We start from the raw sequence: 15,721 nt of genomic DNA, 5'->3' as shown, positions 1-15,721 counted from the left end.
GATGGAATCACTTAAGAGCGTCATAACAATACTGATGCGCACTAGCTCGTGGTGTGCGAAAGGGCAGCCAACATTTAGAAGTTAGGCGGAAAATGCACAACAGTAGTACAAAACTTACCTATGTAAGGACAAAGTAGAGTAACAGTAGTGATAAGACAAGAGAGCCCAATTACATTAGCAGGGAGTCGGCAAGAGGTAGCATGAGCTAGGCACAGGAGAGTTAAGTCTAGGTAAAAATAGTGTAAGTAGGCAAAATTATAAGTGGCAGGCCATGATGATACGAAGTCGATAAGACCAAGAGGAGGCTATGGCAGGTCGTATTACAGTACAGAATTTGACAGGTGCTGTGTAAATTATCAATGATACTTTAACAATTGCTACGGACTGTGAGATGCAGGCAAGACATTTGCTGGACGATAATAGGGAACTTTTGACACTCATGTCAAATACCAGATAAGCGGTGGCAATGTTAGATACAATGAGGTCATCGAAGGAAGCAAAGAAACACAAAGGACTATTAACAAGGCATCCAGTAAGCGACAGTCACTTAGTGCAGAGATCGAGAGAGTAATTTAATATAGCAGGTAAACATAGGCAGTAATGGTTTAGTAAAGCATGTGAATGCAAGCAGAATAGTGCAGCAGTTCCTATAATTGTGGACAAGGTAAATCGTGAGAGGCTGGTACCATCTATACAGTGTTATGAGGATGGCAATACAATCTTAGTGGTGATGATGTCCCTGTACAGCCGGTACAGGGTGTGGATCCGAGCAGAGGTTAGACTAAATGGTCTGACCCTTAGGCGAGGGATTGGTGGCTGCCTGCGGGGTACAACTGCTTGCACATTGGGTATCTGCTGGCCCATTATGGCCCTCCTTCTCCTCCTACACCTCCGTTGCATCCTCTGGGTCACTGCCTCCTCAATGAGTAGCTGTGCAGGCATGTCCTCCAGCTCCAGTACTGCTAATGCTAATGGTAGCATTGTGTATTTGGAAGGGGTGTGGTGTGTGGGAGTGCTCCCTTTGTGCTGTGCCACACTCCATTGCCTCGACCTGTGCCGATTGTGCACCTGTGGCAGGTTTCTTCACACCAGATTACTATTACCGCTTGGTCCGCAATACCGGTGCCGGCATCATTTTATCCGTTTTTACCAGCATATCCATGCTGGTATTTCAATGTTCGTACACCTCTTAATGTGGACTTACTTGCGGCATGCCAGTGTCACTGGCACAGCTGCCGCATGTCAACGCTGATACCGGTAACGGTGTGGCCGGCCAGGGCAAGTCCCTGCCGATGTCAGTGACACCGCGACACGGACTACTCTGGTCCGGTAAAGGATGACGGTACTGTAATACCGGCAACGATTTTTCCAGAACGGCATACTTCTAGTGAGACCCATTATCTTATTTATCTCATATAAAACATCGACAGAAACAAATAAATCATATCCAATACAATACCGCAATAACATAATAACTAAGAATTAATAAACAAATGGACATAAGGAATATCAGTATCATCTTAACATTTTCAATCAGAATGATATTTTGATAATATTTAGTTCATTTGAGAACTTTAATAGAGCAATTGACAAAGGAATCTACTTCCCATATTAAATCTGATGCCAAAAAGCTTGAGTTTAAAGCCATGAAGACAACATGTAGGAAGTATTTAACTCTCAAGGGTAGTGGCAGGACAGGATATTAGTAGATGATGACAATCCTATAAAAAACCCTCACAACAGAGAGAAAAATCAGCGGTGGAAGGATGTAATTTCTGCCAGATGCATTGCATTTGATTGGTCTTGATTTAGTTGAGACGGAAGCGTAACAATTTGGCTTGTCAAGTTGGATTTGGAAAGCGTCTGATATACGGGAGAACATAATATCTGTGTTTCTTGCATGGTGTATAACTTTTAGTATGCTTTAAGGTGCAAATGAGGGCTCTGGTGTGGATCCAGTCGCACGCATTTAAGAATGCTTCACCTTCTCTGGATTGTCTTTTAAAGTATCTTTGATGCAATCACAGTTATTGAGAATCCTTTCAGCATCATTATATAGCTTTGTCAGGTAAGTGTTTTGAAAAGTGAAAGCTTCGACGTGGATATCTACATACAGAGATTGGTCATTTGGAATTAGAATACCTCTATACAATGCAAGAACCTTCCAGTGATAGTATGACTGTAAAGAGAAAAGACCCAACTCATACCTTAATTTTGCAATTGGTAAAGACAACAGTAAAGATAAAGTGTTCTTCTAAATGTGATCCTCTAACGGAGCCCAATTAATTTTGTTGGCACATGGTTTACATTCCATGACATCCAAGAGTGTGTGCTCAATCGAAGGTCTCTGTAAGGTATTCAGCTGAGAAGTGGCAAAAGTGAAAGTGAGAAAGAGGTCATATCGAGAAGAGAGCGAGTAATTGTGAATCTAAGTGGTCCTGCGATGGGTTGAGCAAAACCCTGCGCACAGTCTAAAGTCTTCGATTTTGAAGTAAAGAAAACTTAGAAAAGTAGATAAAGTTGGTCCGTGCCTGGCAGAGGGAGATCAATTGAAAGCTTTGTGTTAAAGTGGGTCTCTGAGCCCTGTGGAGGGGTACCCGTGGTGAAATGAAAATCACCCGAGAAGGTTTTGTGCTAAAGTGGGTCTGAGTCTGGCGGAGGGTGACCCGGGGTAAACAGAAAATCACCAGAGGATTTGTACATGTGAAATCCTAAGAAGAAAGGAACTTTGATGTTTGTCGTGTTGCATCAGCCCCTCTGAAAAAAGAGACTTTTAATGACAAAGACTTTGGCACAGAAGGCCATGATGTTAAAGTTTTGGACTGCATCCTCGGGCTAGAGAAGCCAGAGACTTTGCTAAGCTAGAGTGTGCCGCCTTGTCCCATGCTGAAAAAGTGGGGAAGGGAAGCTAACGGCTTGAATATTCCGACATCATTTCTTGAACAATTTTCTTTTGCATAACATTGTTTCCCCCACTATTTGTATTTAGTTGTAAGGATTGGCAATAGGGTTATTAGTATAGGCCCTTTTATTTTGACAGACTCGACTAGGACTGCGTTATTATTATTTGATGGTGGTAACTTGCTCCCATTTTAAGATTTAGGATTAGAGAGGCGTTTTTCAAACCCAACTGAAGTTCAATGAACACCCGTGAACTGTGATCACTTGTGTCTGTCTTACTGCTTGATACCATGCCTTCCTTACAGCACCAATCTTACTACTCTCTAGATGCCTCTTCTCGCTCTTACCTTTTTCACCCCTTCGGTCACCTTCTTTGTGCTTCTCAGCATCATCTTTTTTGTTTTCTATTCCTAGCCTTAATAACCTCTGTGACTTTTTCAACTTTTTTCCCCACTTCTAGACCCCTTCTTTGGTACATTGTCCTTCACCTTCTTCCTATCTCCACTCCCACATACTTCTAAGTCTACAAGAGCTTCTTCACACTCCTGGCCACCTTCTTTTCCCCTTTTGGCACCAACATCTTTCACACTATTTTCCAGCTCAAGGGTCTCTAGATCTCCCCCACCTTCTCTACCCTCTTGGCATCATCTTTGTTCTTAATAATGTCACCCTCTTTGGCATCAGTCTCTTACTCTTTGCCTCTTGCTCTACCTCCCTTGAATCCTTGGTCTGGTCTCCTGGATATCCTCTGCAGCTCTGAGGTTCCAATATTGCTCAGCCTACTGGAGTACGCATCCAGTCTGCTGGGCCTTGCTCAATCTGTTGCTCTATCCTCCAACCTTCGCCAAACAAACTTCTGCCTACACTCTCCATTCTCTAGCTTTGGCCCCACAGTCCAGCCTCTCACTGGTCAAAGGGGACAAGGTAAGTAAGCTGAGATGGGGATTGTCTGTCTGGCTCTGGGGATGGCTTACAACCCCGATGAGCGACTGGGGATTTCTTTTCCCTCTTTTTGGGTGGACCTCTTTCTGCCTGCCACACCTTGTCTCTGCCTTTTAGTCGATCTCTGCGGTAAGGGTAGTCAGAAGTTTATCATCAGTAAGGTAAGGTGGTGTTGCGATTGACTGGTGGGTCCTAAAGCCATGGTTCGCTTTCAGTTTGGATATGGGACTTTGGGCTTTATAGTCCCTCTTCTTGACCAATCCACTCTCTGGTTATCATGCCCTGACCATGCGCCAGGGCCTCCCTTAGTCCATAGGCTCTTAAATGAATCAAAGTGACTGTCAAGTCACTAATGTAATTCCCTCTCTTTCCCGCCATAGGTTTATATGGGATTGCTGCACCTGCATAACATGAGCAGAGCATGCAAGACCTGCCAGTTCTGCAAGACCGTCATTCCTTGTTTCCCTTAAAGGGGCTGGAGTATCTGTCTTGGCAGATTGTGATTGTCCCCTACCCTGAAATGGAGACTAAACCTAGGTGACCTCAACATATCCCTCCATGGCTCATAATGTGCTGGTTTGGGGAGGAAAAGGTCTCCCTTTATCACCCCACTGGAGATGCCCACATTGAAGTATGAGCCTTCATCGCAATTGAAATTTTTAAAAAATACATCTAACTACATATTCAAGTAAAAATGTTTGAGCGCTTGTAAGCTTAATGAACCATTGCAATGTTAAAAAGGGGTACCTTTCTTTTGACATTCTGTTGAAGCCCTGATCTCATTCTACCCTCTTCCCATTCGCAGGCACAACCTATAATGTTGTATTTTTCCCCTTATTTATGTCCAGTGCTCTGCATCTTTGTAACTAGGTTTGCACTATATAAATCCCACCCACGCATATGTATAGTCCTTAGGGGAAAAAACATAACTTGCGTACATACTTTGGACATTGAAACTATGCTTTGCTTTAAAAAAACAATTACATAAAATGGCAACTTGTTTTAAACTATGTTTGCAAATAAGCTTTCTAGTAACAGAAGTCTTGACAGATGCTTTACAACACAAATAAAAAAGTTCTAGGACAACATACTTTCTACAAATTGTACAAATAGGTAGGAGTTCCTCATGTTCTTAACATTCTTTAAGGAAAACAAATGTTTTGCTTTAAGATCACGTGCCATAGATGCTCTTGTTTCTTCATACTGTCGTAGGTAAATTCAGTGATGTTAGCAAGTACTTACATTTTTTATGACAAAGCTGATAACTTTTATTTGTTTTTTTGGCAATTGTTGTCGTTTACATTTTTCTTCTTCCAAGTTTCCAAGTTTCTCCCTCAAATTTCTGTGTACAGTCTTTACACGCATGCTATAGTATATCATCTTTTTCACAACAGTACACTAAAAGCAATGCAAAAAACAAATGGTAAAAGATTAAAATTCAAAAGAATCAGGTAGCCTAAAGCATTACTGGAATATGTGTCCAATACCGAAAATTGTAGATGCATAAACACAATTATACATATGCAATATTGCAGTATTGATTAACACATTCAATACGCATCAAATGTACAAATATTCTGTCATTTGTAAAACTGTGCAAACTTTTGTAGAATGGTTCATGATCTTATATCTAACAGTATCTTGCCTTGCTTTGGCCTCAAAACCACGATTTTCTGAGACTGGTTCTTAGAGGCTATAACAACAAAAGACTTTCAGGCCTTATATTCTCTGCATTTAAATGTATTTTGTGAGGCTATATCTTGAAAACACGAAGAGGATATTCTTTTGAGGGCTTGACTTTGAGATTCCAGTCTAAACTTTCCACTCGTTGAAACTTATTATTGACGAATCAGATCATCAATTTACAATTAAATCCACTCCTTTACCTCACTATTTAACACCCTTCTCCCCATTCCGACTGCAAGGGAATTCCAAGACTGACACACACTTGGTTCAACATGAATCCCTTAAGTGTTTCTTAACCAAGCTGAAATTCAACTTGCAAAAGCACATTTGTTAGTGGATACCCAATAGAACAATTTTGAATTAGACATAATAATACAACTACTTACTTCCTGCATACATTTATGTTTGACGTACACTCAGTTACATAACTTAGGTGGCATGCTTCAAAGAAAAACTGCAGCATTATCTTGACAACACCTGTGTGAGGTGTATCCCATTAATCACAAACTACAAGCTTGCTTAAATAACAGTAGTTTCCTAGAGTATATCCATGTTAGGTTTAGGATCTGGCACAGAGCAAGCAATCTCATTACGAGTTTGGAGATACCAGCAGTGCTTATTACTCTAAACTGAATTATAGTTACCACCACTGGTAATAGTGGAATTTCCACAAGAAGATGATCCGTTATTAATCGCCCATTCCCCCATAGATTGCATTGGTGAATAGAGGAATTACCTCCACCAAAGAATTACTTCATTTTTTGGCTGTTATATATCCATGCATGTGCGTTAGGTTTACAACTTAACCGGGAGGCCTGGAAAACCTTCTGATAGCTCCAATTTTTTAATAGATCACCAGTCTCATTATGAGGTCCCTATTAAACATTCGGACGGATTGAGGTTGGCCACAGAAAAGCTAGGTTTTCACCTTTCATTCAATGTCTTGTTGCAACAGGATGTAGATTTTGATTCTTTCTCATCTAATAATACTACAGTGTCCTCAAAATTATGGTAGATCCAGGTCTCGACAGGATACACCAATTTCCCATTTGTCACAGTTGGGGATCTCTTTTGCTAGGTGTAGCAGGTAGTACCTATCCGAGAACATTTACAGTAAAATGTTATGTTGAGACGTATGGCAGTCTAAATGAGAAAGCATATCTGGAAGGGTTACTGGAAAGTGGAGAAAATTAAGTATGATTGTTTAACTGAGGTCTCCGTAAGGATGGCCCAAAATGTTCTGAACTGGAATCCTAATCAACAGACACTAAAAAGTGATGCATGGAAAGCTTTGAAATAAGGAAGGTTCCCAAGGCCACTACTAGTGGATAGAATTAATTACGGAAAGGTTACACATCGTAGTGACTACATTTCTTAATCCACAGTCCCCTTTACTCCGTGCTAACTGGATGTTCTACATGGTATAGGATGGGAAGGGATCCCTCTGTGATGAAAGCTCTCACCATTAAAAAATATATCACAGCAGGGGCCCATGTACAGCCACAATTGCACGAGTCTGTCTTTCCACACTGGTGTGTTTCCCCTCTTTAAGCTCCAATGATTCTCTCAGTTATTATGAAAAATGAAGTATACTTCTTAGCAGCGGTAGATAGAGGGTCATATGCCGGAAAGGTGACCATGGACTACGAGTACAGTAGTTACTTTGCTGAGTAAACTTGTGTTGCCCCTACATCCCACTCCTTATTCACCATACTTGTGAGATACATATCAAGCATTGAGGCAACCAAGCTGGGAGGATGATTACAACTTTTAAATCTTAGCCACAGACACTTTGAAGAACTGACTCACCAAAGATTGAGTCAGCCCTCTACTTGAGTCAAAAGAACAATGCTTACAAAAAGCATGAGGCGCTGCAAAGGTGGCAGCTCTGTAGATATCATCATCTGGACCAGTGCTCTGAAAAACCATAGAGGTAGCTTCTACTCAAACTATATGGGCATGTAATCCCTTACTTGATTAAAGGCCCCAAAGTTGAATTCTACAATTCAGAATACTAATCATCAAGCAATGGTAACCATGGAGTCTTGGATTCTGGAGGTATGTCCCCCCCCATAAGAAACATTTGAATATCTGACCTTATTTGATCTTTCCAGTTAGAATGTGAGGGTCCTACTGATATCCAAACAGTGCAGCTCTATTTCTTCTTCTGCAAAAGGATTCAGAAGAAAAAACAGATTGATTTTCTACTTAATGTAGAATTCTGACTGTGGTGGTGGTACCTGAAGATCACATTACCTTTTAGGAAAACGGTTAACAGTTCCTCTGCACAAAGAGCCTGAAGGGAACTTACATGTCTAGCAGAATTTACATCTAACAAAAAAAGCAGCTCTGGAGGGAACCGGGTTTTAAAACCACTAAATCATTGGAACTGAAAGATTAATGTAAAAGAACCATCAGAACAGTATTTCGATCCAAAGGAGGGTGAGCAGAACGGGGCAGGGGGGGCTTTAACCGTTCTAGTACGCTGGACTGGGAGGAAAGCAAATGGGCAATGTGCTTGTCTTGGAAGCAAGACAAAGCTGAGCAGAATGTGTTTGATACACCGTCCCGCAGGAGGCTAAACTCTGTCATGAAGAGCGATATATACGCCAAATTCAATTTGTTATTTTTATTAAGGATGTGTATGTCATGTTCTCAGTACAACATTCTCAATGGTAAGGATATGACCTTCGCATCCATGTTCAAATGACGGTAGGCCTGCTTCAGAATTACTATCACAGCTATGAGGTTAACTGGAGGCAACATGCAGAAACACATCAAAATTGCATTAGATAACTGGTTTCTGGATCATTTAATAAACATTGCACGTGGCAAGTAAGCACACATAGTGGACAGTATGTCCACACATTTTAATTTAATGCACTAGGGGGCCAAGTGATATCTAAAAGATAGGATATCATTCAAGGGATAGAACTTGCTTTATTACAAGAGCCTCACAAAAGATCTTCTAGCTACTCCGATTTTTAGAAGGTTTCCTCTTAAAAGAAGTAGATGGTCAAAGAGTATGTTATCAGATGCCAGGATGATAAGAAGAGGGTTTTGGGGGTGTGGTGAAAATCAATCATACCCTGCTGAGACAACTGGGTGACCTGATTAGGACCCGATTAAAATAAAAAGTGGTTTGCTCAATCAATAGGAGTGAGTGTATTGTTGCACTTTTTTCTCGTGTGGTAGAATGTTGTCATTTGTATTCCTTTTATAAGAGAATTCCTTGAGCAATTATTATAATGCAACAGAGATATTTGTGTAAATATATATCACATGTTTTCTCTAATATGGTTGCTTGCACACATTTTTTATATTTTGATAAACATATATTTTTGTATTAATGTATATTGGTACACTGTGAATTAAGAACCACCACACACAGTGATTAAGTGATGTTTAGAACACGTGTTGCATAATGTGTATGTTTGAACAATACGAGAATTGATCCTGTAATAAACAGTTTTGTGCTAGTGATGACATGTACAGGAAAAAATACCCAAAGGGGAAACTCAGTGTCTGTTGGGAACTAATGAGCACAAGAAAGGAACAAGTTACTTACCTGTAACTGTTGTTCTCCAGCATGGGTCTGGCATGGATTCACATGCTCATCAATATTCCCCGTCGTCAGGCTGGGAATGCTCGGTAAAGAAAAAATCAGTATCATTTTCGTTTCCAATCTGTCTTTCTTATTAGTAACCAATCACTGATCTCTGGGTCATACTGCCCCCAGCCAATGATTGCCCTCTCCCTAGGCCCCGCCTCCGGCAGCCATCCTCAGATTTGGTAGCACGCCAAGTGGCAGTATGACCAAGTGAAGAGCCGCAGAGGGGTAAGTGGGAGGATTCGCATGTGAATCCATGCCAGACCCATGCTGGAGAACAACAGTTACAGGTAAGTAACCTGTCCCTTCTCCAGCATGGGGTCTGGCATGGATTCACATGCTCATGAATAAAATAATACATAGCAGTATACACATGCACAGCCATGGGAGGTGGCAACAGGCTCAACATTAAGCAATACAACAACTCAACATTAAGCATCAATTACCTACTCAACCAGGCTCACCTTAAGCAAACTGGTTGCGCAGCACTGCTTGGCCGACCCTGGACTCCTCCCTGGAGTCCCGATCGACGCAGTAGAATCTTGTGAAGGTGTGCGTCGACCTTCACGTAGCAGCCCTGCAGATGTCCAGCAGGGGTACACCAGACAGGAACGTTGTGGTAGCAGCGATCGCTCTGGTCGAATGGGCTCTCGGACGGCCGGGCAGCAGTCGGTTTGCCAACCGCTGACAATGCATGATGCAGCCGGAGAGCCATCTGGAAATGGAAGTCTTCGAGAGAGCCTTCCCTTGATTCATAGCCCCAAAGTTCACGAATAGTTGTGACGTCTTCCGAAAACTCTTTGTGCGGTCCACGTAGAACTTCAGCTCTCTAGCTACATCCAGCGAGTGCAAAGTCCTCTCGGCCGGCGTCGAAGGTGTCGGGAAGAAAACTGGTAACACCAAGGGCTTGTTGAGGTGGAAGTCCGACGGCACCTTGGGCATGAAGGAGGGGTGTGTCCTAAGCACTACCCTTGTGTCATGAAAAGTCAAGTATGGAGGCTTGCAAGATAGGGCCTGAATCTCTCCCACTCGTCGTGCAGAGGTGATGGCCACAAGAAACGCGGTCTTCCATGACAGGAACTTCAAGGGCCCCGAGTGCATAGGCTCGAATGGGGCTCCCATGAGCCTGGTCAGCACCACATTAAGTTCCCACACCGGGGCAGGAGCCTTCACCGGCGGGAATGAACGGAATAGTCCCTTCATAAATTCCTTTACCAGGAGATGAGACCCCAAGGACCCCCGTCCTGTAATCCTGGTATATCGGGAGATGGCAGCCTGATGTATTTTTATGGAGGCGTGAGCCAGTCCAGCTTTGGCCAGTGACAGTAAGTACGGCAGCACTTGAGGGGCCGTAATCTGCAGAGGGTTCATCTTCTGTGCATGGCACCAGACAGAGAACCTCTTCCATTTATGACCGTAACACGAGAGTTGAGGACGCCCTGCCCTTTACAAGAACCTCTCTGCAATCAGCCGGGATATCGTACCCTCCAAACTCTAGCACTGCAGGAGCCAGGCCTGCAAGTTCAGCGACTGTGGGTCGTGGTGTAGAATGGCGCCTCCTTCTCTGGAGAGAAGATCCGCGTCCGCCGGCAGCCTGACTGGCGGGGACATTGACAAGTCCAGAAGGTCCGGGAACCAGATCTGCCTCGGCCACGCCGGTGCAACGAGGATCATCCTGCACCTGGACATCTTGAGGTGGCTGATGAGGCGGAGCAGCAACGGCAACAGAGGGAACGCGTATAGAAATAGGCCGTCCCAAGGGAACGAGAAAGCATCGCCCATGCTCCTCGGCTGTGGGAACCTGCTGGCAAACCTCTGGCACTTGGAGTGTGTCGACGTCGCGAACAGGTCCATCTGGGGTTTGCCCCATCGTTGGAAGAGTCGATCCACTTGATCCTGGCGCAGTTCTCACTCGTGGCACGAGCGTAGCTCCCTGCTGAGTGAGTCGGCAATGGTGTTTTTTATTCCTGCCAGGTGGAAGGGGACCAGAAACATCCCCTGTGCGACGGCCCAGTGCCACCGATCCTGGGCCTCCTAAGAGAGGGCTGGGGATCTGGTGCCTCCCTGTTTCCGTATGTAGAACATCGTGGTGGTGTTGTCGGTGAAGATCCTCACCACCTTGTCCTTCAGGGACGGGAGGGACGGGAGGGACGACTTGAGCACCCAGAACACTGCACGGAGCACCAAGATGTTGATGTGAAGAGACCTCTCCTCCGGGAGCCAAAGGCCTCTTGCGTGGAAATCTCCGGTGTGGGCCCCCCAACCCTCCAGAGAGGCGTCCGTAGTCACCGTCTCCTGAAACGCTGGGGTTTAAAAGTCTGTGCCCGTAGTGAGGTGAGCCCGGGTGCCCCACCTATAGCGGATGCATCCGAAGTCTGCAAAGGGGTATAAGGTAGATGCATGAGGACATCATCCGAGAAGGGACTTGATGGACCTCACCCTGGCCACGTCCGTGGCTAACAGTCGCCGTACCTTGCCCAGGATGGTTTTGGTCCTCTCCTCTGAAGGGGAGACCAATTGCTCCACTATATCGAGCTTCGCCCCCAAAAACAGTGCTACTTGTGACGGAACCAGGTGGGATTTGGGGTAGTTGATGGAGAACCCCAGCTCCGTGAGCAACCGGATGGTCCTCGCCATATGATCGACAGCGAGTTCCCTTGACCTTGCCCGGATTAGCCAGTCGTCCAGGTAGGGGTAGACGTGGATCCCCTGCAGGCGCAGCCGCGCCGCCACTGGTGCCAGGCACTTGGTGAAAACCCTGGGTGCCGAATTTAATCCAAACAGTAGGGCTCTGAATTGGTAGTGACGTCCTTGAACCACGAACCTGAGGAACTTCCTGTGCCTTTCTAGAATGTGGTTGTGGAAATAGGCATCCTCCAGGTCCAGCGACGATAGGAAGTCGCCTTCCTCCAGCTGTCCCAGTACGTGCTGGAGGGTGACCATCCTGAAATTCTGCGCCTTGATGTATTTGTTTAAACGACGCAGGACTAGGATGGGGCGCCAACCGCCTGTCTTCTTCCTGACGAGGAAGTACCTTGAGTACACTCTGGAGCCCTGGAGCCTCCTGGGGACGAGCTTGATGGCACCTTTCTTGAGCATCGCCTTCACCTCCAACAGCAGTTGAGGGATGTGATTCTCCTTCCTGGCCAAGGGAGGAATGCGAGGGCACTTCATTAGGAAGTCCAGTGAGTGCCCGTTGGCCAGGGTGTCCAACACCCAACAATCGGTGGAGATGGACTCCCACACCCTGACGAACTTCGTCAGTCGGCCTCCCACTGGGGTGCTTCGGTGGGGGCCCGACCACCCGGCCGGGTCAGTCTTGCTTGGATGCGGCCTTGGCGACGACGGCGGGAACCCCCTTGCTGGCCGCGACCTCTGTAGGCCTCCTGGGAAGAGGAGCGGGCTGCCTGGCGGTAGGTGGATGAGCCACCGCTGGATCCTTTGGAGGCATCCTGTCTGCCTCCAGAGCTCCGAAAGGGCCGTCACTGCTGAAGCACTCCAAGGGCCCGGGCCATCTCCGAGTCGGTCTTGATGGCCTGTAGAGACTCATCCAACGCCTTACCAAAGAGGTTGTTGCCGTCGAACGGCATGTCCAACATTCTGGTCTGGACGTCCTGGCGAAAGTCTGTCGCCTTGAGCCATCCTCGTTGTCGGAGGCAAACTCCGTTGCCCAGTTGGCGAAATCCGGTATCGGCAATGTCCGTTGCCACCGTAATGGCGTGATCCGACGCCACCTCGCCCTCCTGCAGAATTTCTAGGGCCTCCGCCCTTTTGTCATCAGGCAGGAAATCTAGCAGGGGAGCTATCTTGAACCAGAGCTCCCTGTAGCGGGCCATGATCGCTAAGGCATTGGCCGCTTTAATCGTCGTCGCCGCCGACGAGATGACCCGTCGTCCATAGAGTCCAACTTCTTGCCCTTGTTGTCCGGCGGGGAAGTGGAAGTCGAAGCCGCCGCGCCCGCTGCCTTCTTCTTAGCCGCTGCCGAGACGACCGAGTCCGGCGTGTGCAGGGCCCTGTGGCACAAGGGGGTGGCATCGGGGACTCGGTACTTCTTCTCGTACCCGTCCCTCTTGGCGGGTGTCGTGGCAGGGTTCTTGAGGACAGCATGCCCCTCGTCCCAGATGTCGTCGAGTAAAGGCACCGCGAGAACCGTCTTCCTCTTGGCCTCTCGTCGTTTGACACAAAAACCCCTTCTTTTTCTGTTCTTCAGGGCAGAGCTGGAAGAGCTCGGATGCCCTGGTTATCATGGCGTGGAAAGAGCCAACCTCGTCGGCTGGGGATGCCCGCGGGGTGGGGGGTGATGACGGGATGTCTGCTGTGTCATCGCCGCTGTCGTTGTCCGTCCCCGTCGCCGTATCCGTCGCCTTATCCTCTCCCGGCGAGGGGGATGAGGGGTCCACCGGACTCGCGGGCACGAAGGGCGGAGAGGGGTGGACTCTCCTCCGCTTTTTCGAAGGGTTTCCTGATGGGCCTGGTTCTGGATCCTCCGTCGGGGTCCGTGGTAATCTCGCCCTTATCTCGGTACATAAGGATTGGATTGCCAACAAAATGGCCGCCGAGCTATCCTGGGGCTCAGGCAATGGCTGCGACGGACGGGATGGCTGTTCCACTGGGCCCTGTTCGTCCTCCTTGTCGCTAGCTTCGATCACGTCAGCAGGGACCGTCCCCTGGGATCGAACCTTCTCGAACCTCTCGTTGAGGTTTATGAACCTCTCGTTGAGGCCTATGGACCTTTTGTAGAGGCCCCTCTCGGTCTCCACCAGTTCCTCCTCAGAGGCTGATTCCGAGTCTGTAGCGGCCACCGGGCCCCCCCCTTTGTTTCAGCCAGGGGCTTCACGGGGATCTTAGCGGTGGGCTGGAAAGAGGATTCCCTCCGCGGCGGCAGGGATACTCTGGGCCCAGAGGCCGTTTCCATTGGCGTAGTCTCAGCCGGCTCCGCCAGGATCGCAGAGACCACTTCTGTAGAGGCCTTAGCCGGGTGGATCAAGGCCCTCACCACCGTAGGTGCGTCCTGGGCCTTCGCCTTGAGGGGAGGGTCAACACCTTGCTCCCCCTTTGAGATCGACCGGGTCCGCTCCAGCGGCCTACCCGGGTTCTCGGACTTCTTCTTCCCCGAACCAGAGCGCTGGCTCGTGGCCGAACGTGCCGGGGAAGTAGCGCCCTGCTTGGCAACCGAAGAGCCCGACCTTTCGGCGCTCCCGGAGCGCGTGGACTCGCAGAGCTTGGCCTTCTGTTGGGCCCCCGTCGCCGGGGCGCCCTCAAAGGACTTAGAAGCCCGCTCAACCTTCTTCTTTGCCTTCTCACTTGCTGTGCCCTTCTCCAGCCAGGAGGCGAGGCGGGAACGACGATCTTGTTTGGTCCGTTCCGAAAGGTTCTTGTAGAACGCACAGTCCTTCTCCACGTGCGTCTTGTCCCCATGGAGGCAGTACAGACATCGCGAATGCTCGTCCTCCTTGAAAAAGTTATATAATCCGCATCCAGGGCAGTTCCTGAACAGCTTGGATCCGGGCCTCGAGCTTCCTTTGTCCTGGGCCATGTCCGTTGAGGTAGGCCGCAGATCTCCCGGAATCCTCCAAGAAGTGTAAACTCGACGAAAACTTCACCCTTGAGGGGCGTAGAAGAATTCCGAAACGAGTCCCCGTTATCGGAAGTAGAAACGGTGGGGCTTGAGGCTCGATTAAACCTAAAAAATGAGAAAATCTCCTGAAAAAGCGTGAACACCCAGTAAAAAACTCAAGAGCTAAACACGAGGACTCCCAACACTTGAGCGTGCGGTAAAAATCTGAGGATGGCTGCCGGAGGCGGAGCTTAGGGAGGGGGCAGTCATTGGCTGGGGGCAGTATGACCCAGAGATCAGTGATTGGTTACTACTAAGAAAGACAGATCAGAAACGAAACGGATACTGATTTTTTCTTTACCGAGGATTCCCAGCCTGACGACGGGGAATATTCATGAGCATGTGAATCCATGCCAGACACCATGCTGGAGAATCAAGACAAAAAGGTGTGTTCCCAACTGGTCCATTCATTAACCTAATAGTGGTTTAAGTAATTCAACCATACAATGAATGAAACTGGAAGCAGTTGTGGGCTTGGTCAAAGCAAATAATATTGCATACAATGAATAATTACTAAACCAAATATGACATTTTATTATGATATGGACACATTGTCCAATACATGAGAATATTCAATAACTCATATGAAACACTAATGAAGCAAATAAAAGTGATTAGAAAATATACAAAATTCTTATTCTCTTGTAAGCAACATAAACAGTATAGACATACAAAAAAACAATAATTTCACACATTAGTTATGAACATGAAAATAAATTGCACTATTACTGTTGCTATCTAGATGATCCCCTACCATAGAAAGAGCATGGAAGAAAGAAAAGCCCTCTATTCTAGTCATAGTCAGAAGATCAAGGAAGTTATGAGGGTATCCAGGTATTGAAGGCCAGAATTCAAATAATTCGAGGCCCATAGAGACATCCCAGGTCTACGTCCTAGTCAGTATCACCAGGCACCATGAATGTCCAGATGGTTCCTGATGCTAGATATGGACGTTTCAGTGGGTG

General features: G+C 46.8%; 1 protein-coding gene across 2 annotated transcripts in view; it reads right to left on the bottom strand.

Moving 5' to 3' along the window:
* LRRC9 (leucine rich repeat containing 9) overlaps positions 1–15,721 on the bottom strand; it is a 2,495,628-nt gene that overhangs the window by 1,944,093 nt on the left and 535,814 nt on the right. For both annotated transcript variants that reach the window (XM_069638901.1, XM_069638902.1), the window contains one exon: positions 5,086–5,241. In XM_069638901.1, the coding sequence (XP_069495002.1) occupies positions 5,086–5,241 (156 nt within the window). The remainder of the gene's footprint in view (positions 1–5,085; positions 5,242–15,721) is intronic.

The sequence above is a fragment of the Ambystoma mexicanum genome, chromosome 14 (assembly GCF_040938575.1).
Source record: "Ambystoma mexicanum isolate Mex_15411 chromosome 14, UKY_AmexF1_1, whole genome shotgun sequence".
In the NCBI taxonomy this organism is placed as follows: domain Eukaryota; kingdom Metazoa; phylum Chordata; class Amphibia; order Caudata; family Ambystomatidae; genus Ambystoma; species Ambystoma mexicanum.
Note: the sequence above shows the minus strand (reverse complement) of the source record. Positions and strands in the feature narration are given on the sequence as shown.